At 33.5% G+C, this 27,726-nt stretch overlaps 1 protein-coding gene and 2 long non-coding RNA genes across 3 annotated transcripts; all 3 read left to right on the top strand.

The window, feature by feature from the left end:
* Positions 1-8,673: 8,673 nt before the first annotated feature.
* On the top strand, positions 8,674-10,394 carry LOC147537374 (uncharacterized). Its single transcript, XR_015226186.1, has 4 exons — positions 8,674-8,813; positions 9,033-9,126; positions 9,232-9,337; positions 9,712-10,394. It is a non-coding gene; the product is annotated as an uncharacterized LOC147537374 (long non-coding RNA).
* Positions 10,395-17,049: 6,655 nt separating this feature from the next.
* Positions 17,050-18,364, top strand: LOC147537375 (uncharacterized). Its single transcript, XR_015226052.1, has 2 exons — positions 17,050-17,334; positions 17,995-18,364. It is a non-coding gene; the product is annotated as an uncharacterized LOC147537375 (long non-coding RNA).
* A 2,411-nt stretch (positions 18,365-20,775) lies between these two features.
* Positions 20,776-24,553, top strand: LOC147537376 (vesicle-associated protein 2-1-like). Its single transcript, XM_086644586.1, has 9 exons — positions 20,776-21,093; positions 21,183-21,253; positions 21,326-21,407; positions 21,513-21,625; positions 22,590-22,631; positions 22,915-22,956; positions 23,276-23,356; positions 23,558-23,638; positions 24,255-24,553. Exons 1-9 carry the CDS (start codon positions 20,949-20,951, stop codon positions 24,399-24,401), a joined length of 804 nt encoding a protein of 267 aa, XP_086500712.1. The 5' UTR covers positions 20,776-20,948; the 3' UTR covers positions 24,402-24,553.
* The last annotated feature ends 3,173 nt before the right edge of the window (positions 24,554-27,726 follow it).

Here is a 27,726-nt window from a genome sequence, read left to right on the forward strand (position 1 = left end):
GTGTGTCTACTTCTTTGTGTCGCATAAACGCCACATAACAGTAATTAATAGTAAAAATAAAACTATTATTCGTGCAGTTGCAATCACTTGTGGTTACAATATTCATGTACGTAAACTTAATGTTCGACTTCTATGGAGCAAGACATCATTGCATTATTGATCATATAAAGAAGATTCAACAAAAGAATAGAGAAGGGGAAATTAAAACTTACCATGTTTTTGAAGTTAAATACTCCCCGAACCTATATGAAAAGACTGATAATGGGTTTAGTCCTTCTAAACTGTTTATAAGGTTATTTAAAGACATATGCAGAGGGTTGACATTTCTGCAGATGAAAGGCATAACTTGTAGAGACTTTTCAACTCAGGATGTTGTGTTAATTCAGGTTAATGACGGGTCGGAATGTTGTTTTAAGGTCAAATTAGTAGCCCCATTCACCAAGGGAGTAAGATCAGCAGAATGTAAGTATTCTTTTGTAATAATTATATAATTATATTTTTTAACGATGGAGTTTGATTTACAGAATTTTACATATTTTATTCTATTTTTTGTAGATTTTCAAGGTGTGATAGGTTTGTTTAAAGAATTTCCCAAATTCGCTCTCAACCTAGAAGCCAAAGAATTATTACAGAGATTGGAGTTCGTTAGGAATCACGAGAACTGTAGGACTACACGAGGGTTTTTCGTAAAGAGTTTATATATTGAGGAGGCAATGAATGTGGAGATTAGTATGATAGTACGACACCCGTTTTTCTTTACAGAGGACGATCGTATTGAGTTTCTTCTTCGGTTCACATACTTTCTTTTAAGTTGGGAAACTAATCGTTACTTTTATATATGAGTCAAAAACCCCACATACAACAAAATGGAATACTAAATTTACACCGAAATTGAAAGCACGAAGTGGCAAGCCAAGTAATCGGACTGTTGATATGATACGATTTTACCGAAACAAGTTCATTGCTCATTTTTATAAAACTATGAAAAATGATCCGGTAAGTGACTCCTTAGGTTTAAAAGTTTTCTATTTTTCCGTTTCGATATACTTGCTTCTTATGGTTTAATATTTACTCGTAGATGATTTTTTTTTCTTCAAATCCAAGACAACCCGTTTAAAGTTGGACAACGTTATTTTCTACAGACAATCCGACATATCAAAGAAGTTCATCCAATTTTTGAAGTTTTACACCGTTTATGAAAAAAAGAATGTTTGTCATAAGCAACATGGTAGAGCCAAATTATTTAGGTAAATATTTTATCCGTAAAGTTTTAATCTTAAAGGTTTTAATATTTAAACTTTTAATCTTAAAAGGTTTAATATTTAAAGTTTTAATCGTAAAAGTTTTAATATTTGAAATTATTTTAATCTTATAATTTTTAATATTTAAAGTTTTTATTCTTAAAAGTTTAATTTTAATCTTCAAAGTTTTAATCTTAAAAGTTTAATATTAAAGTTTTAATATTTAAAGTTTTGTTCTTAAAAGTTTTAATAGTTAAAGTTTTAATGTTCCCCATTTTTATGAAACTGTGAAAATTTAGTCGTTTTAAAAGCTTTTTTTTTTGTCTATTTTAATATACTTATTTCTTATGGTTTAATAATTAGTATGATAATACTACACCCGCTTTTCTTTAAAGACAACTATCGTATTGATTTTCTTCGTTATGTTGATAGGATACGATTTTATCGAAACAAATTTATTATTTCTTTCTTATGGTTTAAAAGTGATGGAAAATGATTTATTACCCATCTTGTTCACTCCCTACCATACCATCTTGCTGACTTGTTATGTAAATGACACAAACATCTGTCAAGGGTACTTGTTGTAGCCGTTAACTCCAACCCAAAATCAAAAGTGACGGCAACAAGTTCATCACCATACCTGTAGTTCAGAAGACTTCTTTCGTCATCATCTTCTGAACTAATTTGAATTCCATCTAAATTCATCTATTATAACAACAAAGAATATAATATAGCAAGATCAAACCATCAAAGTTTTACATCTATAACAAAAGGAATTGAATACAACCAAGACCAATTTGATTCCCACATACGGATGAGTTGAAGATAGAGAGAGATGTAGATCTTAAAGAGAGAGAAAGTAGATAACTCATGTTACTAACTTATTCAAAGTTGATAATTCATCTATTTTGATGAGATTACAACTTCTTTATTTCCCCTAATTTTTAGAGTTTCCGTTTTTGTGTTACCACTACTTATTCAAAAGACAAACTTCAAGATCTTCAACCTTCATTCAAATAAAAATTCATCTGATTTAATTGATCTTTGCCTATTATTTCATTCTTCCCCGACTATTGATTCATTCATCTTTGCCTATTTAATTTCTCTCCCCATGAACTTCAATTCTCTTTCACTTTCTAACTTTCAATGCTACCTACTACCACAAATTGATTTGTAACCCTAATAGTTAATTTGAATCTGCTTACGGGTGGTTATCAATGATTTATAACCCAGTAATAATTAAGTTTATCTTGCTTACAAAATGTTAGGTTAGAGTATTGATTTATAGCCCTAAAAGTTAAGGCGATCGGTAAAGGGAGCTGGAAATTGTTGTTGGGGAACTATTATGGTTGGGGAGCTATAAAGATTAGTAAGGGGAGATAAGACTTTTGGATTATTATTTTAAAGACCTTTAATGTTACGGATTTTAAATGTCAAACTCATAATTTGAAGGACTCAAGTGTAATATAGTCAAATATCTCAGAAATAACAAAAAAAATATCGCTTTCTTCCTCTTTCACTCGTTCTCTCTTCTAAATTCGAATCTCCTAAATATCCCTCTTGCAATCTTTTTCCTTCATCAACTATAAATTTACGGCGACTTCTACCTAAGTATTTTCCCCAATGAAGAAGACATCAACCAAAATCGAGAAACTATTTTACTTTTTTCTAAATAGAGAAATTTCACAAATAGAGAAACTATTTGATTTTTTCCCCTGAACTGGGGGGAAATTTTACAAAAATTTCCCTAGGGAAATTGTTGTACGAACATAAATAGTTTGCCTCTTTTTTGGCAAATTTTTAAAGTTGAAGGAAAAAAAAGAAATAAAATTTAACCGAAAATATTTGTCTTGCGAATTCTTACATCTTGAGAGATATCTTCATCTATACTAACACTGTTTGATTGGGTTGGTGGTTGTTGGTTCGATTGAAAAATATTTTTTCCTCCATTAAAGAAGCAACATCATAAATATCTTGCGATATTGGTAATGGTTGTTTTGTAACTTGATTGTGGAGAAGAAAAGAGAGGTATTGTTGTTGACATATTTAGGGTTTAAGAAAAAATAAGAAAGAAAATAAAAATTACTATTACAATTTTTTAATCGTAACTATTTTTTTAATCCCTCTCCATTTCATTATTTAATTTCAAACCCGAAAAAATAGCTCCTAATACTAATATGGTATGGGGAGCTATAGTACAAAAAACTGGTTTTGTACTACAGCTCCCCAACAACAATTTTCAGCTCCCCTTACCAATCACCAAAGTTAATTGTTGCAGAAGTAATACCAGTCAAGATTTCGTTGGTGAAAACGGGTCATGGGGATCTTCTTTCTAATTTCTCTCTAGAAATCTGATCTTCTTCTAATTTCTAACTAAGTATTAACCAGATTCACCTCCCTCACAGAATTAGATTTTTTCAATCTAACACCCAAAAGACAAAACTAGCCCTTACCCCTTCGTTACTAAACGTTAAATATCAAACTCCACTCATTATTACTTTCCCAAAAGCAATTACAGTTTCCAAGAGAAAAATCTTTTTTGGTGTACACGTCACTTAGATGGTAAGGAGGGAAGTAGCCTTGACGGGTACCGTATCACGGTCGAAAAGTGATCCGGTAAGTAACTCTCTAGGTTTAAAAGTTTTCTATTTTTCCGTTTCGATATACTTGCTTCTTATAGTTTAATATTTACTCGTAGATGATTTTTTTTCTTCAAATCCAAGACAAACTACTTAAAGTTGGATAACGTTATTTTCTAGACACAATCCGACATATCAAGGAAGTTCATCCAAATTTATTTATGAAGTTGTACACCGTTTATGAAGAAGGAATGTTTGGCATAAGCAACATGGTAGAGCCAAATTATTTAGGTAAATATTTTATCCGTAAAGTTTTAATCTTAAAGGTTTTAATATTTAAACTTTTAATCTTAAAAGTTTTAATATTTAAAGTTTTAATCTTAAAAAGTTTAATATTTGAAGTTATTTTAATCTTATAATTTTTAATATTTAAAGTTTTTATTCTTAAAAGTTTTAATCTTAAAAGTTTAATATTAAAGTTTTAATATTTAAAGTTATAATGTTCCCCATTTTTATGAAACTGTAAAAATTTAGTCTTTAGTTTTAAAAGTTATATTTGTTTGTTTTAATATACTTATTTCTTATGTTTAATAATCAAACTGGATCATTCAAAGAAAGCTTCAATCCATTTGATTTGACTCTGATGTCTTCTGCATCCAAATCTTCATAGTAAATCTTTTCAATATCTACCTTAAACTTATCAAGATGTAGTGTCACCACTATGATCTTCTTTTCTTTGGGAACAAAAATTTCTCTTTTATCACCCAATTCTTTCCAATCCTTTCCATCATAAAGGTAAAAAAAGAATTTCTCATCGTGTTTAAGTTTAAGAATAGGAGAAGACCATACTCTAACTTTCTCCCACATAGTTAATAAAATTATTAATTAATAAAAAAAGCAGTTTACTTGAAGTTAAAATTAATTTTAACATAATATGGATTAGCTACATACTTTAAATTATGAGTAAATGCGCCTATAAAGTTTGTTCCTATATTTGTTAGTTAATAAAATTAATAGTTAATAAAAGAAAGTAGTTTACATGAAGTTAAAACTAATTTTAACATAATATGTTTTAAATTTATACTTTATATTATAAGTAAATGTGCCTATAAAGTTTGTTCTTATATTTGTTAGTTAATAAAATTAATAGTTAATAAAACTAACAGTTAATAAAATTATTAATTAATAAAAGAAAGTAGTTTACTTAAAGTTAAAACTAATTTTAACATAATATGCGTCTATAAAGTTTGTTCTATAGGATTTCTTCTTTATCCCTTTTACTTGTGAGACTAACTCTTTGTTCTTATATTAACTATCTCTTGACTAAGTTTACAAATAAATAAATAAATATTCGTGAATGGACCAGCTCCAACTGACCCATTACCCACGGTCCACCATAACCGCCACGAAAACGGTCGTAAACGGCACGACAATGATTGTAACTGTCACGGCAACGGTCGGAACCGCCGCGAAAACAACCCAGAAATTGTTGGGTCGTTGTCATGGGGCGTTTCAGTGCCCAGACCTTTATGGCTGGACACAACACTGCTCAAAGTTGTGTCTAACGTGGTTGTGACATGTCTAACACGCCACGACAGTCAAACGGGCCTACCTGCCACGACACGACCCGTTAGCCACCACTACTTTACTTACAACGATCGTATTGAGTTTCTGAGTCGTTTCATAGGTTTTCTTTTAAGTCATAAAACTAGTCATTACTTTTTTTAGAGCAGTCAAAAAGCTCAGGTACCGCAATTAGAATTATTAAATTTACAGAAAAATTTAAAGCATTAAGTGGCTAACCAAATAGTTGGACTATTGATATGATACGATTTTACCGAAACAACCTCATTGTCCACTTTTATGAAACTGTGAGAAGGAATGAGGTAAGTGACTCTTTAGGTTTAAACGTTTTCTGTTTTTCCGTTTTGATATACTTATTTCTTATGGTTTAATATTTACTCGCAGATGACTTTTTTTCTTCAAATCAAAGACAACCCGCTTATAAATGGACAACGTTATTTTCCAAAGACAATCCGACACGTCTGGGAAGTTCATTCAAATTTGTTGATGACTCTTTACAGAGTTTATGAAGAGTTGAATGCTTGGAATATGGTAGAGCCAAATTATTTAGGTAAATATTTTATTCCTGAAGCAATGGTTAATTTGGATGTTGTGTGAAATCAACTTCAATGTTTGGCATAGAAACATGGTAGAGCTAGGTAAATATTTTATCCCTAAACCAAATATTGGGTTCAAGTTTTTTTTTGTTGAAATGAATATTAGTTCACGTAAGTGTGTTAAATCAACTTATGTTACATTTTGATTAAGTGGGTGAAATCAACTATTTTATTATATCTTTTTAAATTTGAGTGTGAAATTGTGGTTGGCATCTTATAATTTCAAGTAATCTAGTACAATGGTTGTTACATCATTAAAGACTTGGACTTGCCCCTTGGCCGAGTCCCGAGTCCAACTACTTAGTGTGCTACCCGCAAGCCGGCTCCAGTCCCCGAGTTATTCAAGCGGTTTGGTAGATCCCAACTGCTAAACTCGCAAACGAGGCTAGCAAAACTCTATCAAAAGAAGAATTAGATAAGTAAGGTTTGGATTTTAATAGAGATTTGTTTACTGATAAGCCCAAAATAGGTTTATTCCTGCAAGTGTACGAGATTAAGTTATAGTAAGTTGTAAGTCCGAATATCGTTCAACGGGATAAGTAACTAAGAATTTAAATAAGAAAAGGATGATAGACTAAGAAGAAAGAAAACAAGATAGGAAAGAAATCTAGGATTTTGATTCCACCAAATAAATTGACTCCCTAAAGCATGCAATTAATTAACTAACCTTTTTTTCAATATAACGTAATGAACTATTTAGATTTCGGAAGATATTCTTCATTAACACATTTCAAAATTATATATTTTTAATTGACTATCATATAAAGACTATACCCCTTAACTATCATTCATCATTAAACAAACATATTCTATCTAATAACTTAACAAAAACATGAAATATCTAATTATGATGCATGAGTAATGAAAATATTATAGAATCTATATGAAATGACAATCAATAGACATTAAAGCTCAATATAAGGATTTATTAATCAATAACATATTTCAAGAAAGATCAACTATGGTTTCCTCTAAAACCCTAGAGACAATCTTAGCTACTCATTAAATTTAGAGACATATACATTGATAAAATAAAATACATGAAAATAATGAGACAAAGAAAAGAAATCACTCAATTCCTTGCTCCAATGGTTTCCAAGTATGATCTAAATTATGCTCTAAATCAAAATAATCGCACTTTGGTTGAGATCGAAGATGAGAGAAAATGGATTTTAGAATAGAAAACGAAGAAGGAGAGCAGGGCCGGCCCTGACATTTTGGTGGCCCAAAGCGAGTTAAAAAATGTGGCCCCTTTAACATATGCAAATAAAAAATCGTGTTTATTATAGAATCATTATCAAGAATCGTAAATAATATTTTCTTTGTGTATACAACAAAATGTTACTAATAATTACAATCACTTGAATTTTGATCTTCTTACAATTTTTTAGGTGCAAAAACTGTTGAGTAATCAAGATTTTGAGAAATTTCTTTTACAATTAATCCGTTGAAACTTTGTAGTGGCATAGTAGGTTATACATAAGATTAAATCAACTTCAAATTAGGAAAAAAAATTCTATAGATGCAACGGTAATAGATATAGTTAACAAAAGTTTTAAGAAATCCATATGTACGGATAAAAGTCTTTCATATCTTAAAAAAGTTTGCCACTTCAATCAATTTATTTTTAAGTTTTTAAGAAATCCCCGTTAATAAGAAAACGAGTATAACATGCAAGAAATATTTTTAAGTTTGTATTCCTGCGAGACCTCTTTGTCAATATTTAAAGTGACTCTTGTTTAACTCTTTCTTTCTTTAGAAATTTATTTATGCACAAATTAGAGATAAAAAAGTAAATTAGAACAGTAGATCAGTATATATTATATATAACATACTATACTAACACATATAACATACCAAATAATTTATGAATAAGACTTACATGAATTAGGGTTTGAAGATTTTATGATCATTTAAGTATTATGTATTATATATTCTATAATAATAATAAAATTACTACAATTTGCACAAAGATTATAAAAATGAAAAAAATGTAAAATACGTAGAGATTATGATTGTTTGGTCGGATTTGGGTGAGAACCTCAGAGGACGAGTAGAGAAATACTCGAAGAGAGAGAAAAAATGAAGTTTGTTGTTACCTTGTAGTTAGTGGTGGGCCCTCATAAAGCAAACTGTGTTATAAGTGTGTGGCCCATTTTCCTAACGGGTGGCCTTTAAAAGTTTAGCTGTGTTAGAAATATGAGTAGGGAAATAATATTTTGGGGCCCCTAAAATCTGGAGGCCCAAAGCAAGGCTTTGCCTGCTTTGGGCCCAGGGCCGGACCTGAAGGAGAGAAATTGTTATTAGAACAGAAAAGGAGTTAGAAAGAAAGATAGATTGGAAAAGAAGATAAGAAAAGAAATTATGTAAGAAGATAAGAAAAGAAATTATGTATGATGGAATGGTTATAGAAGAAAAGAATGGTGAGTTGGATGCTGACTTGGACACCCACATAAATCCATTTTTTTAAATCTGGATCGTTCAGTCTAATCTAACATATAAGGCCCTTTGATCTTAGCCGCTGGATCCTACTTGACTCAGGTCAATTAAAAGGACTATATTAAATCCTTGCCGTTTAAATCTCTTCGTCTTCTCTTCCTTACCATAACTCCCTACAGCTGAATTTCAAAAAAAAAAAACTCCCCCCCGTCTGAATTCTCGCATATTTCATCTTCTCCCCTTCGTTCTGGAAAGACCAGCCCATTGCTTCCTCTCCAAGCCTTCTCAGTTCTCTCTTCATTTCGCCCTAAAATTGAAGTACACGGTATGAATCGTTGGACCAATTGGAGTCAATAGAAACGTCAATCTAATGGGTAACCCTATTTTTTTTCTTCACTAATCAAACTAATTTTTCATTCATAATCAAAATCTTTCAAGAGCAGTAAAATATCAGTTGTTACAATCTTCTTCTCGTTCTTTACTTAGCTCTATATTTGTAATGAAGAAGGCCCTAATCAGAGGTTACAATTTTATTTTCCTAGCTTTTCTTATATTTACTACTTCTTGATTTAAATTTTATTTATGGTGTTCAGGATATATCGATGAATTCTTCCTGATGGTAAAACAGTTACTGTTAAATTGATGGATCGAGCTGGTAAACAAGGGGAAGATGAGTTCAAAATGGAGGTTTAGTAAATCATACCTTCCCCAAATTCTTCCCTTTTTTTCCTTGAATTTGATTTTGTTTTGGTAAATAATGACTAAAGTTCTTTGTGTTTTTCCAATTTGTAGGTGGAGTTGCCGAGTCGTCTCCGCTCTTCGTATTTGTTGGCTTTAGTGGGATACTGTTCCGATATCGATCGTAAATTATTGGTGTATGTGTTCATGGAAAACAGAGGTATACTTTCTATGCATTTGTCATTACTGATTATAGAGGAAAACATCATAATAGTTGTACCTAATCACAGTTGTGGTTATATTTTCTATGGATCGTTTAGTTTGTTGAAGAGATTTAGAGCTATATTTAGTTCTCTAGAATGTATTTTGACAAATGGGTTTTTCCTGGATAAATACCAAGGTCAAATTTAGGTCATTATGTGAAACATGAAACATGAATTTGCTGCCAACTATGTTGAAGTTCTGCATTGTCTTTACATAGCTAAGTACAACTATTTGTAATGAAGAAGGACCTAATCAGAGATTACGGTTTCATTTTTCTGCCTTTTTTTATATTTACTACTTCTTGATTTAAATTTTATTTATGGTTTTCAGGAAACCATCGAAGAACGAAACAACTTAATCAGGTAAGAAAACTCCAATATAAGGTTACAGTTCCTGAACTATATTAGATTTTTGGTTGTTTCAGAAAATGAAACTCCAATAAAAGATTACAGTGAATTATTTTAGATTTTCGGTTGTTTCGGGAAACGATTTGAGGGTCCATCGACTTAATTAGGTAAGAAAACCTTAATCGAATGTTACAATAAGTTGAAGGACGCAGCGACTTAATAAAGAGACACTTGAAGGATGAAATTTCCTTTATGTGAACTTATTATGAACTTAACCACTTGTTGCTTCATAGATGATGTTTTCCTTCAAAAACCTAATCACATGGTAGGAGGATATCATCTTTAATGGAAAACAATAAAAACAGGACTACCATTCACACCCGAAACTTCATTGTATTTCCTTAATACCATCTTAAATGGAAAACGAGGTTGTTTCTTTAGATGAAGTTTTCCGTAAAGTGCCCTGTGTATTCTTTATTCTCTAATATCAAAGTTGTAGTCCTATCGTTGGTGTGCATTGAATTGATACTATGTGAGCTACTTTTAGTTAAATTATGTTAGTGGTCTGTGGTGATATGATCTCAATAAATATTCCAACTTTCTTTCCATGCTCCTTCATTGATTCCATTTGTTATAAGATTATCGTGGGGAATGAAGACACTCCAACACCCAATACCCAAGTCAGTGGGGGTATTTTTGCTAGTTAAGGAAGTAACTCCAATGAGTGAGAGTTTTTTTTTTTTTTTTTTTGTTGAAGGACCAATGAGTGAGAGTTGAGAAGATGACTTTCTATCCCTTTCTGCGCAAAACTGGTATGCTTGTATAGGTTTCGGGAGTTGCAACATGCCAACATGCACAGTTGAGATGATGTAATGGTAAAGCACTAGCTTTAATAATGACCACATGTTTGTGGTAGTTTGGAAGACAATATTGTTTGAGTACATATCTACTAACTCAATCAGATATTCTCACACATAACGGTCCTTGTGTTGAAAATGAATCTTTGGCTCTGTTTGGCCTTCTTCGATATTGTTGTCCTCTTTAAAGAAATCTGAGTTTGATTGCCGAGCTTACTCTAGGGATATTATTAAATTCTACCTATGATATTTGACAAACACAATAATGGACACATGAAGTTTTGGCTTAGATATTTTTGAATTTTCCTTGTGGAAAAAGAAATATGTTCACCGTTTTACCATTTGTATTTTTCAGTCATATTACTAGACAAATAACATTTTCCTCGGTATGATTTTCCAATTCGCACGGTTGAAAAACTATATTTTCAAGAACTTTGTTTTTTGCACAAGGCAAATTGAAAACAAGTTTCGAACTTGAGGATCAGTTACAATGTTGTTTCAAAGCAAACAAAGATAGTGGTTTCAAAAACATCAATGGAGGTTGAATGTTTCAAAACAAATTTCAACCTCCAAAGCTTTGAATGTGGCATGTAAGAGATTAGGTGTTTTGTAGATTTTTGACTGATGGACATGTGAGAGAATAATGAAAATCAATGAAGGCAAATAACCCTGGTTTCGGAAGAACCATAAGGTCATGTTTGGTGCGAGGAAATTGTATGTACTTCTTGCGAATTATATTTCTATAACGTGATTCCTGGAAATCAGATTATTTAGTTTGATGTTTGGTTTGATCAGGAATAAGAATTCGATTTTTCACAAATTTCTAATTTGGTAGTTTGTTCGTACAAGAATTAGAATCTTAATTTTGTAAGAGTTCTGTAGAAATAAAAAATTAAATCGATTCTGATTGTAGACGTAAGATAGCTCTCGACATCAAAATCCATCAAAATTAGAATGAACAAAGAAAAAGCTCACAGTGCTTTATATTCACTCCATCAACTTAACTCCGTCAACTTAACTCCATCAAAATCCTCATTCGCCAAGAAACATAAAGATTAAATCTATAAAAATTATTTTCATCTTTCCATACTAAAGTTCCTTCTTCAAAAATTCTTTTAAACGGTATGAAATCGATTGGAAGCAACAAATAATGTAAGAGCGAAAGAAGAAGTAAAAAGAGATAGATAGAAAGTTGCCTTTGAGCGAGAGAGAGAGAGAGCTAATACTATGTTGGTGGCTCAAACACTAGATTTTAATTTTTTTTGTGGTGATTTTATATTAAGACCGATTTTAGTATTAGTCATTATAATATTTATTACGGATAATTTTGTTCATAAATATTAAAACAATTCATTCCGCGGAGCATGAATCGCAGATTTACCCCTCATCAGGTTTACTATTTCCCCTTCAAGGGAATCCCATTATCGGAGGAATAAGATTCTCCTACATTTCTGCTATGCAACCAATAATATGAATTGTGAACCGCGTCCCGCATGCCAAACAGTACATTATTTTTATTTTTTTTTTGGAAAAAATAAAAATAATAAAATTTTGGAAGGATGCGACTTTGGGACATAAAGAATAAATAGTACATTATTTTTATTTTTTTTTGGAAAAAATAGTACATTATTATTTATGGATTTTAGGTTGTACTTGGGCCCAATGTGGATTCCGCGTGGGACCTAAGTATCACATAGAAATTTTACAATTTTTTTGCCAATGCAAAATTAAATCTATCTCTTATGATGATGTGACATCATTTAGTTCTATAAGGTTTCAAGAATAAATTTAAGGATGCTTTTAAAAGCACCGGCCCAAAAGGCTGTTAGCACCCGGAAATTTTATTGGCTCGGGTCAATAACTATTGACCTCAGTTCTCTATAAGCACCGGTTTTTAATGCGGGTGACGTCCACCTTTGTTTGCTTCATCCATTTTGTTGTTCCAAAACAAGAGAGAAAGAGAGAATGTATACCAGGAACTTGACGAGGGAGTTGAATCAAAACAGAATCAAGACTCACTATTATCCGAATCAAGAGAGTGAAATCGTAGAGGTAAATGAGGGGGAAGTGCAATTAGGTCAGAACCTTTAGGGATTTCTTGAGAAGCAACTAAACCAAGACCACTAGATTCCTCTTCTGCTATCTTCAAATCTTGATGAACAAAACCCCCTTCTCTTTTTTTCAAACTAGTTGCACTTTTGTACTGAGTTTGATGTATTTATACCTTATTTTGCGATAAATTACCTCGATAGACTCATCTCCGTTCAAAAAATTCTGGTAAATCATGTAAGATAAAATAAATATGAGAGGGAGAGAAGAGTTGTATTGATAGTTGGATAAGATCTTAGCTATTACATATGAAGCCTTTATATAGGCTCAAGGAACCAACACTAATAATAGCCCATCCAATGTGGGACTATCTAACATGACTCATATGACACTCTATTCTCTAACACTCTATTCTCTAACACTCCCCCTCAAACCAATGTACTTATCAAGATATTGATAAGTACAATGGTTTGATACAATAAAACTTTACTCATTACAATAACATCTAAAAACAAAATAACTTAAAGGCAAAACAACTTTTGTTCTTCTCTTGAATCAATGGTGATTTGGGTTCCTCCATAGACTTCCTCCATAATACTCCCCCTCAAACTAATGGGACTTGCAAGTGTGGAAGACCATGAGTTTGAATAGATTTCCCTTGATGATGCTTCAAATTCTTACTACTAATGTTGGTGTTGCTTTAATGAGTATGCTTGAAGTAAATAAGATGTAGATTAGTTGTAGTTTTGGCCCACTTGGGCTTTAAACAAGAAAGAAGAAGCATGATAGCTAGGCCCACTTGAGAAAGAAAGATGAAAAGAGAGAAAAGCTTAGCCTACTTGGGCTTAAAAGAGAAAAGAGAAAAACATAATAGATTGGCCCACTTGGGCTTGAAAGAGAAAAGAGAAAAACATAATAGATTGGCCCACTTGGCCTTGAAAGAGAAATAGTTGAAAGAGAGAAGCTTAAAAGCTTGGCCCATTTGGACTTGAGAGAGAAAAGAAAAGCTTAATAATAGCTTGGCCCATTTGGGCTTTAAGAAGAAAGATTTGTAAGAAATTTAGAGTGAGAAAGGTAAAGTATGAAAAAGATTTTAGAGGCACACTCGAAACACATCATCACACCAAGATATAGGCACCACAGTTCTTTTTTTTTTGAAAACACCAAGAATATCTAGATAGCATCATTCTTGAGAGCACATAAGTGGAGAAGCCCACCATCTTTAAACCTTTGTACCCGAAATTTTACGGGCACCCATCTACTAAGGGAATAGAAGTTGAAACCCTAACCCACTTTCACTTTCTTTCTCTGTTACAAAATAATGGCACCATCATCTCTTTTACATCACTTCCATTATTTAACAACTCATCATCAAACCAATACCATTCTGACTTCTTGCACTAATAAGAAAACACTCAAGCATATCCATTCTCATTTAATCAGTAACATATTCGAACAACCAATCTCCATTTTTTTTTTTGCTCCAAATCTAATTACTCTTTATATCCATTTCTCCCATCTTAATGGTGCTGTTTTAATTTTTAAATCTATACCAAAAACCATTACTTACTTTTGGAATTTGATCATAAAATCCCATGTTGATTCTGGGTTTTTCATTTAGAAAAGTGGAGCAGAGAGAGTTATAGAGAGAGAAAGGGATTTTGAGAAAGGTTTGTGATGGAAGAATTTGCTTCCAACTTTTGGGTAAGCTGCCATACATGAATCCAAGAAAAGGTTTTGGCAAATCGAAAAACAACATAAACAAATCCAGCAAAATAAAGGTGATAGAGATGAAAAGTTAGGAAAGAAATGATATTAAAGAGATGAAATCTGGAACCACTTCTATTTGTGTTGTTGTTAAAGATAGAGAGATTTTAGAACAGGGGAGGTGTTTGGAATTGAAGATAAGAATGAAAGAAAAAGAAAATAAAAGGAAGATGATATATGCTTGAGAGAGAAAGAAGAGGAGTTGAGAGTGGAACTTAAGGAAGAAGACTCCATTGTTGAATGGATAAAATGAAAGAAGATGACTTTTTGAACTATAACAAATAAGAGGGTTAGTATTTGAGTTTTAAAATGAGAGGGAGAATAGTGTTTGAGTTTTAAAAAGATACCACCATGAAAGTTGAACAAAAATAGTTGTTTGCTTTACTCTTTTAGATCTTCATCTCCTACTATTAACAAGTAGGGATAGATAGATCTAAGAATTAGAAGTTGATCTTCAAACCTTCAAACTTTTAATGGTGAAAACCATACTTTGTTAAAGACTTACATGAAGAATCAAAATCTTTGAAACTAAACTTTGACTACTAAAAAAAAAACTAATTTATTTCATAGAAAAAGGAAAACTAGATAATATTCCGGCAATACTCCGGCGGACGGTAGCCATTGACGGACTACCGCCGCCGGTTAATCGGAAACCCAAGGATCTAACTCTTTAGAGTTTATAAGCTCTTGATACCATGTAAGATAAAATAAATATGAGAGGGAGAGAAGAGTTGTATTGATAGTTGGATAAGATCTTAGCTATTACATATGAAGCCTTTATATAGGCTCAAGGAACCAACACTAATAATAGCCCATCCAATGTGGGACTATCTAACATGACTCATATGACACTCTATTCTCTAACACTCTATTCTCTAACAAATCAATCCGTCAAATTTGAAGTTTATGATCTTATTTTCATGTTTATTTTGATCATCTTGTTAATTTGATCCATGATTAATCCTGAAATTTCAGAGTGGAAAGGCATGGTTGCCAATGGTAACTGTTGGTTCTTGCTTTTCTCTTGTTGCTAAAGTGCAGATACCAGAATTCGAGCATACTGATCTTAGGGTAATAAGTTCATCATCAAACTGCATAATGTAACTTCTCTCTCTTTTCTCTCTCTTAAAAGATGAAAATTACAGAGATTTGGTGTCATCTAGGAAGTGGGAATCATAAAAAATATGGAGGCTCAAATTCTTGGAAGACTAAAATGGCGTACGCGTCCAATAACGCCTTTCTCATTCCTGTGCTTCTACATTTCTTTGCCCAAACTTAATGATCCGGCATTAACATATTCACTTAGAGGTCGTACGGCTAAGATTATCTTCAAAACTCAAACCGGTGAAACCATATTATAGTATGATTTTTTAGGTTTTCTATTGGAGTCCAATAAGAGTGAATGAAACGTAATTGTTGATTGAATTTTTTTTTCTCTACTTAACAAAATCGATCTTTTAGAGTTTAAGCCTTCGATAATCGCAGCCTCAGCAATCCTTATTGTTTTTGAAGAACTACATCCTTCAAAAAGAAGAAGAAGACTTTTGCCGAGGAAGAAGAAGAAGAATATGGGGATGATGTTAGAGGGCGAAAGTGGGTAAATGAAATGGTTGAAGAAGTAAAAAACGATCCCTAGTTGTCATTAATAACATCTTTGAAGTTGCTGCTAGTTACGGATTAGAGGTAATTAAATTACAGCTAGAACAGCGTTGCATGAGAAAGGTAGTGCATTGATATCTAGAGAAGAGAGGTAATTGGGTTTTCTATGTGGATTGAAATACTCACGGATTGACTAATCCGTGAGTATGTGAAGAGTAACGGATTGGCTAATACATGACTTAATGGAAACGTTCGGAGTCCGTCTAGTATGTCTTGGGACATCATTATTTTGTCCGAAATTCTAGTTGGATTTTGTGAGAGATGGATGGAGGGGTTAGGGTTAACTCCACTTGACCGGTGCCTACATAGTTGGACGGTGCTAATAGAGAAAAGAGCGGTTTGGCCTGGTGCTAACAGAGATGGATGCTAACAACCTTTTGGCTCGGTGCCTTTAGAAGCACCCTAAATTTAATATTTGAAATTCATCTTGTGGACATCAATTGTCAAATCAGTATTAAAATGAAAATTAACATCTAAAAAAATGACACCTAAATGATGTTAGGTTTGTAAAGTGTTGCATTGGGATGTCTTCTCAATTTAACAATGCTATTTAGGAAAGAATATCTCAATTGACAATACAAAGAAGCATTACAGTTTTTTTTTTTTTTGAGTTTTGAAAAGGAGATGCTTTAAAACCCAAACTTTCTACTATTATAACGGTCTGGAAATCCAAAACCCGGCCCTAACTGCCCGATCCGAGGCGATGGAGACCGAAGTAGACCCGGCTCTGGTGTTCCCGACCTGCTATTTCGAGCGGGCGTGGGAGGTATTCGGGTGGGGGGTCTTACCCGAGTACAGACCCCTACCGACCGCCCAAAATATGTACGAGACCCACCCGCAACTCCTACCCGCCCGCAACCGATACCCGCTACTCGGCTATACCCACGACCCATTTCTTTAATCAATTTATGATCCAACGGCTGAGCATCAACAGTCGTTGGATCAAAATATCTACCCTATAAATACCCTTCCAAACGACCAATCTATCACAACCTAAACCTAAAACCAGCTCCACTACCCACTCACACTCACTCATTTCCTCACGCCACCCTCACCAGTCACCACTCACCACCGTACACCACCACTCCATAACCACCACACCACCAACGACCTAAAACACCCTCAAACAGTCAACCTAAAACGTAAAACAGTAAACCTAAAATATAAAACAGACGATTATGCTTTGAAGTTTGGAATACGGTTTGGATCCTTTCGGAGACAAACAGATCGACCAACATCACGACACCTTCTCGACTTCTCTGTACATCAAAATGGTTAGTATTTTCTAACCAAATCCTTTTAAATCTCTTTGTTTTAGATGTAAGTGTTACATTAAAAATATTTATCCATTTTTTTTGTATGTTATTTGGTGGTTTTGAGATGTTGAACATCTCTGAAACAGATGTACTTTATGATTTGTTTCAGAGATGTGATAATACTTTAGTGTAAAAGTTATTTTTTTCGTTTTTTTTAAATATAAGATGGTTTACAGAGATGTTTATTTCAGAGATGTGCTTATTATTTACTAAAAAAAAATTTATTAACTAAAATGCTTTTTTTTCTTTTTTATTATTACATATAAATTGTTTACTCAAAGATGTAATTATTCTTAACCAACATATTTTTCTCTTTTAGTTCATTGCATATGATCTGCTTACTTAGAGATTTACTTATTATTAACTAAAATATATTTTTTTTCTTTTTTATTTCATTACATATGATCTGTTTACTCAGAGATGTACTTATTATTAACTAAAATGTTTTTTTTTATTTCATTACATATGTACTGTTTACTCAAAGATGCACTTATTATTAACTAATTTTTTTTTTAATTTCATTACATATGTTATGTATTTTTCAGAGATGTATTTCTTATTTACTAAAATATTTTTTTTTTCCTTTTTATTTCATTATATATGATCTGTTTATTTCAGAGATGTAATTATTATTAACTAAAATCGATTGACAACCCGCCTGGACTCATCACTCACGGTTTCTCTGTCCACGCCCCTCATGGTTAAAGAGATGTATGATGATGATACTGTTTATATAGTTGAAGAGATGTATGATGATGATACTGTTTATATAGTTGAAGAGATGAATGATGATGGTAGTGTATACATGGATGATGATGAAAGTTGTAGATTCATCTCTGAAACAGATCCATAAGGTTCTGTTTGATTAAACAGATCTCACCCGTTGGATCTGTTTGATCAAACAGATCATGTTTGTTTCAGAGATGGAATCATGTTTCATGTAAATGTTTTTTATGGACATTATTTATGGACTTCATATTTTGATGGACATTATTTATGGACAATATTTATTGACAGTATTTAGACATGAATTGTGGTTTGAACATAGGTTGATTTAAGCGACATTCCAATTGAACAAAGTGTTTTTCTCCGGTGGAAGTGTCAAGTTCTAAGGAGCCTTCTAAGAACGATCGAAAATCTAAAGTTTGGGTAAATTATACATTTGTATATGTTCCTGATACTCAAATGACTAAATGCATATTTTGGTGAAAAATTCCAAATTGTCAAAATGACACCACCCATTTTAAGAGGCATACCCAAATTTGTCCAGAGAAGTTAAAGATCGATCTCTCTCTAAGTTGACTCAAAATAAAAGACATAGAGATTTGGCTTCATTTCAGTTCAGTCAAGCAAGAGCAAGAAAGAATATCATCAAACTTTTAATCCTTCTTGAATTGCCTTTGCAATTTGTAGAGGATCCGTACTTTGAACATTATATAACAGATTCTTTCCACCCTTGTTTTAAATCATTTACAAGAGGAACAACAAAAACGATGTTCTAAAATGTTTTAAGGAGAAGAAAGATGCTTTGAGAGGTTCTCTTTTGAGTGCTCCTGGAGGGATATCTCTCACTTATGACATATGGTCATCGAATAAAAATTGAGCTATATTTGTCTATTACTGCTCATTTCATTGATAAGAATTGGTGTATTCAAAAGAGAATAATCACTTACATTCTCCTATACAAGTTACACACTGGTGATCATATTGCAAGTGTCTTGCATAATAAACTTACAAATAATTGGAAGATTTCTGAAAAAATATTATCTCTTTCGATGGATAATGCAAGTGCGAATACCGTTTTTGTATCTCGATTAATTCAATTAATGCCTCATTTACCCTTAAAAGGTGAATTATTTCATGTTCGGTGTTGTTGTCATATCTTAAACCTTGTGGTTCAAGGTGGTTTGAAAGTACCTCAATTTAAGGAAATGCTTACACGGTTAAGGGGAAATTTGGAATACATTGTTTCTTTCAAACTCGGAATGCCCAATTTCAAGCCGGTTGCGAGTCGAAAGGATCTGCCTCCAGGAAATTGCAGTTAGATGTGAAACATAGATGGAATTCGACATATCTTATGTTGAAAAATGCATTGCCATATCAAACTGTGATAAATTCTTTTTTGTCTGATCGATCTCCCCCTTATGTTGTCTCTGAGTTCGATTAGTTGCACGCCGTTATGCTATGCATATTCTTGAAGCCTTTCTATGAAGCAACTACTTTATTTTCCGGTGTTGAATATGTCACTTTGAATTCAGTTTTTGAATATTTAGTTGATATTGGGATGGTTTTCCATGATAACCTGAGCAATCCACTATTTCTAGAAATTATTTTGTCAATGGAATCGAAATTTACTAAGTGTTGGGGAGAGACCCCAGTTTTATTTGGTGTTGCATGTATTCTTGATCCTCGGATTAAGATGAAAGTCGATATGGTTTTGTCTGTGCTTGAGAACTGTTTTCTAAGTTCGATTTATGCTATTAAATGTTCTTTATCTCAGTCTGCCACCATGGTTAGTAAACTTCGCGAGTTGTTCGCTGAGTATACAATTAGTTTGAATATTTCACAGCCGCAAACTTCTTCTACGGTTGGTTCCTCCGAGTCTTTCGAATCTTCAAATCGGTCCGTATTTTGGAGAAATATTAAGCGGGCTCGAAGAAAACCTTTCACTACTGCTTCTGAAGAGTTTTCTCGATATGATTTCGAGCCCGGTTCTTTAGTAGATGATCTTGAAAAGTTTGACGTTCTGGGTTGGTGGAGTGAAAATGAGAAAAGATGCCCGTTTTTATCTCGAATTGCCCGTGATGTTCTTGTTGTTCCGGTTTCTACTGTTGCTTCTGAGTCTGCCTTCTCTTTGGAAAAACGAATTTTGGGTGATTATAGAAGCAGTTTAACTCCGGAAATGTTGGAGCGTCTTGTTTGTCTGAAAGATTGGTGGAAACACCAACTTAATGTTAGTATGATGCAATTTGACCATTTGAACGACGAATTTTCAGAGCCGGTTCTAGACAATCTATCGGCTTAAGTTCAATTTCTGTAATTTTTGGTGAAAAGATCTCAACTTTTGATGTAACTTTTTGTCTAGAGATTATATTATTATAACAGATGAAATTTGGCTTAATTTATTGATATTTATAATTAAGATTTTCTTTTATATAATAAAAAAATATATATTATTTTTTTATTGAAAAAACCCGTAACCCGTCTGCCCGAGCCCGTTAGAGCCCGATCGGATTCTCGGTAAAACCGGGTCGCGGGCACAAAATAATGCATATGTGTCCGGACCGAGCAGACACAACCTCATAGAACCCGATCCGCCCGAACCCGGGCACAAAAATCTGAGCCCGACCCAACCCGCCCCATTCACACCCCTAAATATTAATGGTCCTAATGAAATTTGAAAATTTTGAAGCTTTACCTGAAAGTATGGAAGTTCTTTGTCCCATCTTCTCTCCCACGGATAATTTTTGGATAATATTAAACGATCTTAAGAGCTCCAAAATTCAAGCTAATCCACTAAGGATGATTATAAAAGAGAAAGAGACAAAGAAAAAAAAAATTATTAATTCATCATGAGTTCAGATATGACAAATTCTCTAGTCTTGAAATTCCAAAAAAAATTAGTTTCTGTAATCAAATCTTTATCTTTTAAGAAAGACAGTAAAAAGATTTATGAAAAACTTCTCAATGTTCAAACTCCAGAAGTCATTTACTCATGTAAGCTAGGTTTTTTTTTCTTTCTTTCTTTTGTACTCTCTTTGATTTCTTGAATCTAGTAATAAATACTCACTCTGATTAATTCACAGTTGAATTGAAGAAGAAAGGTTCATGTTCTTTGTTATTAGACAACAAAACAAAAGAATCTTTAGATTTTGAGGTCAGATCTCTTCATCTCTGTGTATATACATAGGTTTAGGTTTGATTGCTAAATATTTTGTTGAATTTGAAGGTTAAAACAACAAACCCTAAGGAAGACTTAGGGCTTAAGGGTACAGGAACTATTTGGCCTGGTTCAACACACAATTTTAAAGGTATAATCAATTATCTTATTTCATACTTTAAGCTTTGAAGATAATTTTGTTTAGACCTCTAATTCTAGAATATAAAAATTCTGGATGTTTTGTGTAATTTTTCAGTTAATGTGGAAGGTTATGGCTATTCTGATATGAAATCCAAAGATAGAATCATTCTTCATGATGTTAGTGAACCTAAGTTACCTAATGTCGTGGCTTCCAAAGACATTCCTGAGGTAATGATGAGATGGATTATCGAATCGGTTTAATTTAGATTATCATGAAATTTTGCTCGCTTTCGTAGATTCAAGTGTCGAGGTCATATACATTTGAAAAACAGAAATAGAAGAGCAAAGACAAAACAAAATTGAATAAAACTATAATGTTTCGTAAAATTACTAGTAGACGTTGAAAAAGTCGACTTTTTACGCTTTGTTCTACAATTGATCGGCTCTCCTTAAAACAGCTTTCTTTCTAGCTTACGGGATACCCGAAGCAAATGCTTGAGGTGATCCGGTGAAGGGTCTAAAGATTCGTCATTCCTTCCTGCACTTGTATACTACACGCAAGAAAATGTGATCTTTCAAGTATTACTGAGATGATACTTGAAAGGAAAATTTGTGGTTTAATTTTAAATCGGTATTTGGAGTATATGAGAAACGATTGTCTGCTAGGGTATCTGTCGAAGACAATGGAATGCAAATGACTTCTTTGGTCTGATTATCGTATGTTACTTTTGTCGAGTAGTTCCATTTAGCGCCGAGGACAAAATTTCATTGATAGTTTGCTTTTTAACTATATCTTGAGCTTGCATATCTACATTCAAGTTACAAACCACTCGTACTGCTTAAGAAACAGGGTCGAGTTTTATGCTCGCGGTTCACCTCGTTGCTGACTACTCCAACTCTTTATTACCTATTTTTTCTTTTAGTTATTAATTCTTCGCTCTTGTTTCTGCCATAACATCAATGGAAAGCAACACATTAGTCAAACGAAGCATTTTTAGGGAAAGACATCGAGTGGTTTTAAGCTTTTAATGAAGCTTTACACCTTTGTCAAGAATCTCTAAAGTTACTGAATCCGAGTACAATTCACTCTAATTAGTAAGGAAATTACAGTCGAACTCTACCGTTTTGTTTTGTTATCACTAAGAAACTTACTGCATTTCTCTTTGCACTTGTCTATGCTTCTAAATTTCAGGTACCCAGGTCTCTAGAGGAGCCAAAAGAGAAATCTTCTGAGGTAACTTGACCTTTAATCATGATCCTAATTCATTTCAATATGAAAATTATCGAAAGCAACACATTGGTCAAACAAAGGGTTATTAAGGTAGGAAAAACATCGAGTAGTTTTGAACTTTAAACGTAGCTTTACACCTTTGTCAAGAGGCTCTAAAGTTATTGAATCTGAGTATAATTGACACAAATTAGTTAGGCAATTACAGGCGAACTGTACGTTTGGTTTTGTTATCACTAAGAAACTTACAGCATTTCTCTTTGCACTTGTCTATGTTACTAAATTTCAGGTACCAAGATCTCTAGACAAGCCAAAAGAGAAACCTTCTAAGGTAATTTGACCTTTATTCCTCACCCTAACTCATTTCAATATGATATATTATCCAACCTTCTAAAACGAAAATGAAATATTCATAGTGGAACATGAGGGAGGCGATGTAATTTTCTCAACCTAGAGATTTTAAGGTTTATTTTTCCTATTAAGCTAGGAATTCGGATCTTATAGTGTTTAGTCATTTTTCGTTTTCTTATTTTTTAAGAAAAATTTAGATATTTTTCCCCAAAGAGGTGCACAATGTCATGAAATTTTGTTGTGTTTGTTTTATTTAGTTATCGTGTATATGGGTTTCCTAATATGCTTTTGCTCTTCAGGCGTTGTCTAAGACGATTGCCAAGTTAACTAAGGAGAACAAATCTGTTATTCAACAAAACGAGAAACTCCGTCAAGAGTTGGTATGAAAAATTTTAATTGATGATTTCTGTTGTTATGAATCTTATGATTTCAGCACCATTCTCGGCACACTAAGCCTTCACATGTTATAAGGTTTCCAAATTAATAGAGAAGAAAACTTCGGATATTATTTTTGGAGACAATATTTGTTTTCTTTAGATGTTGCGAATATGGTTTTCTAATAAGTTTTTATAACTCTTCAGGAATTGTATGTGATGGTTTCCAAGTTAACGGAAGAGAAAAGTTCTATTATTCAAGGAAATCAGAAACTTGATCAAGAATTGGTATGACAACATGTTATCTCAAGATTTCCTCTGTTGCTTGTGGTTATGTTTTTATGTAACACCTATTGCAATACGAACCATAATGTCGTTAATTTAGGCACCAAGCGAGCTCTATCCTAGTTCCATGGTACAAGTTTTTTAGCATGGCCTTGCCTTAGACGACCCCATTCTTCGTTCGACTAACCAAGGTGTCACATCTACCATAAAATCCTCCCCAACACGTAAAAAAAATATTAGGTAAGAACTCAAGTCTGAAGGTGTTCTTACGCAATGTGGGACTTAGTGCCTTACATATTCACATTATGTTCCGATTTATTATTATTAACTGGGGCAGTGACGGGTTACAGGCTCGCCTCTGTCCCATGTGGCTAAATATATATATACAGGCTGGGCTTGCCTCCCGGCACCGTATATGTCGGCCATGGGCCAAGGTAGAATGATCCGCCTTATCGAAGTGGGTCTGTTTATGTATACCAAAAGCGAATCTCCAGAACTTCTACTTCAATTTTGAAACCCAAGGACCCAAGTTTCGGTTCAGAAATAGACCTAAATATGAACTTTATAATGATCTCTAGTAATTCGACTAACTCTAATGAATTAAATTATGTCGAAACAGGTACAATTGAGAAAAGAACCTGACAGTGTCTCATTTGCCTGTCTTGTGGTGATTGGTTTACTATGTATGTTTCTTGGGTCCCTTCTAAGGAAGTCATTATGTACAGGTTTCGTAGATAAACACGTCTTTCTTACCATTCGAGTATAGTCAACTTAACTCTAATTAGTTAAGACATCTTCATCTTATTCATTTGATTTTTTTCAGTTTATCAATTTTGTATCAATGGCTTTTAGGGTTTAAAAGCATCATTGTGAATGTAAATCTATGTTCAAGTTAATGATATCGAGTTATTCATTACAGACCTAGTACCAGACTCGTATCCTTTCATTTATTTTTCCAAGTGTTTCTGAGATCGTTTTTGTTATGGTTCGCATTGTCTAGATTCTGACTCGTCTTAATCAAATGGGCGTACAAACAGCCATTTATATGATTCAAATATCACTGAGTCAGATAAGAACAAATCGTTTCACATATGACTCACGTCAATCCAGACCTATCTTCATATTTCAAATCTGATTTGGGTAAAACAGAAACTACCTTAGTCTCATGATATTCGAAGTATAATTCATGGATTAAATAAATCGATAGGATAACTTACGAAAGTGTTATAAATAAGTGAAAATAAATTTCTGAATCAAATCATACTTTTAAGTAGGTCTTAAGAAACACTCTGTATCTTCATTTCCATGATAGAAACCAAAGAAATGTGCCATGAAAACACCCAAACAGAATACCAAAACAAGAGTCTTATACCCAAACCATCTTCTTTTTCTTCTTCTTTCTCTCTTTTCTCCTTCAATATCTCTCTCAACCACCATACCCATCTCTGCAACTGCATTTCCATCCTCACAACTAAGCAAATCAGGCATAAATTCTTCTTCATCTCCTTCATCAAAAACCCGAGAACCCATATCCGAAAACCAAGTATTATCATCTCCATTAGAATTAGAATTAGAATTAGAATTAGAATGAGATTTGTTTGAACATGAACAACTTGAAGCAGAATCAAGTGAAGGAGAAGTGTTTTTGAAGGTAACCCAATCATGAAAAATGGTTTCTAATTTGTTTAAACGTTTTTGGATGTGTTTTAAGTGATTTGGTTTGTGTGGGTGGGATTCAGTTTCTCTTGTGAGAAGATTTTTCAAGAACTTGAATTTTCTATATATACTTTCAGAGAGAAGTTGATGGATTGGTGGTTCTGATGAGTGAATTGAGAGTACTACGTTTATTTCGGATTCTAGTTCTTTGAGTTTTTTCTGTAGTACTAGGCGTGTTCTCTTCATTTTAACTTTCTCTCTAATTTTGTATTTAGAGAGAGGAGAGAGAAAATTTACTGTTCTTGAACATTAAAGTGCAAAAGCTTCAAATATGAACAGACAGACGCAACTGTCTATAGGTCTGATCAACATTACAAGGGCAAATTCTGCGGGCACCATTTATTTTTGTTAAGCAGACCATCATACTTGGCTTGGTCCATTTAAGTACGAGAAATGCTAATTTCCCCGAAATTGGAGGCCGACCACATACCAAAGGCTGATGTGGCTAACTCTCACTAGTAAGAGTATTTCGCTACTTACATAGGCCGACCAACGGGAGTCGCCTACATTAACCTTCGACCTGTAGTTGGCCCCTAAATTTGGGGCAAATAGCATTTTTGTATAAGTAAACTATCCAGCATCTGCTTCACCACCACTAAGGGTGGGAATTTTGCTCGTGAGCCCGGACCCGCCCACGGGCACTTGAGCTCAACGAGGACCATGGACGCCCGCGCCCGTCTCAGGCACAACCCGCCCAGCCCGTCAAATTTTGGTGGTCGGGCATGGGTTAAAACCTCTACCCGCGCACCCACCCATGCCCGCACCCACTTAACCTCACCCAATGATAACCAACCAAATTACATCAACTTTATGGGTTGATGAAGCCCAACAATCCATGTTGCTAGGCTTAGTTGAGATGATAAACAATATGTTTAAGGACAATCACACGAATCCCATGCATTGCTTTGCAATGGCCCAAGAGAATTCCTAGGAGAATACTGAAGTAGTCTTTGGCTTAGAGGGAACAAAGATTGAGATAAGTTTATATTATATCTCATGAGAATTCTTCATTAGTTTTTAATGTGAGATTGAATTCCTAAAATGAACAACACAAATAACGTCTAATTTTAACCCCACATTGTCTTTTTAGAATCAAGAAAGGTGTTTGGAGATTTTATAAAAAGAGAGGAAAAAGTGATTTTTTTGAAGTCATGAGATTACCCGCTACCCGCCCGCCCATACCCGAATTTCTTAATGGGCTTGGGCGGGTAACGGGCAAGGCGAATTTCAAAATTGTCCGCCTGATTGACTCGCTTACCTAATAGCCATTGAAGTTTTGTAGCCGACCTGCCCGCCCCGATGCTTCAAGTGCCCATAGACGCCCATACCCGCCCAATTCCCACCCCTAACCACCACTACTGTTGCCACTAGACCCACTAGCAACCAATGCCGCCAGGCCACTATCATACTTAGAACCGTGGAGAAGATAAAGAAAAATATTAAAAGTATACTTAAGAAGTTAAACAAGTCACCTCCGGCAAGATAACCTTTGAACATACATTTATCTTACACAAAAATAAATGATATATAGACCATATCTCCGGTGGAGTACTTTCTTATCATGGGTAGTTTAATGTATATAATGAACTGCACAAGGCACAAGATGTAACATATATATATCGTAAACAGATTGACAAGATACACTTGTAATCCTGGGCAAACACACTAGGATGCTTTATTCAGAGTGTTTATACACTTGATTTGCACAATTTCCCGCAATCTTACTTATTTACGATATCTTGTATTTTTAGAAGGATGTAGTGAACAATTGTAACGTCTCCTGCTCCAAATAGATATTACCACATCCCATCAACTTACATACGAGAAAAATGTAGCAGAAGTCAAGCTAGTTGTGCCTTCAAAACGTGTCATAACAAACGTACGCTCCCACATATATTCTCACATACTATCTAAACTACAATACACTAATCCGAAAGCAGTACACTAATTGAGTCGATGTCTAAACAACAAAAACAATTTAGACATCCTGCATACGCTCATCAAGTCTATAAACAACATGTGTGTTACTCTCTCACACACACACACACATACATACATATATATATATATATATACATACCATTTCGGTCACATAAAGTATAGCTTAGTATAACTTAAAGTCACATTAACATACCACACAAAATAACCCACATGTAGCACTTTTCTTAGTAATTCTCTATCAAGATGGTCTCTCGCAACCCAAACTATGCCACACGACGTGGGAAAGACTATCACCTCCAACTAACATACTGGTAAGGGATCAAATAACTCATCGACACGAGTTATACTAGTAGGATAGTGCAAAATAAAACGACGATAAAAGTATTTTCATATTCACATTATGCAATTACAGAAATATATATTATACAACAATA

The sequence above is a fragment of the Eschscholzia californica genome, unplaced genomic scaffold (genome assembly GCF_041429995.1).
Source record: "Eschscholzia californica isolate CP2 unplaced genomic scaffold, dmEscCali1.0.p SCAF_5, whole genome shotgun sequence".
Lineage (NCBI taxonomy): Eukaryota > Viridiplantae > Streptophyta > Magnoliopsida > Ranunculales > Papaveraceae > Eschscholzia > Eschscholzia californica.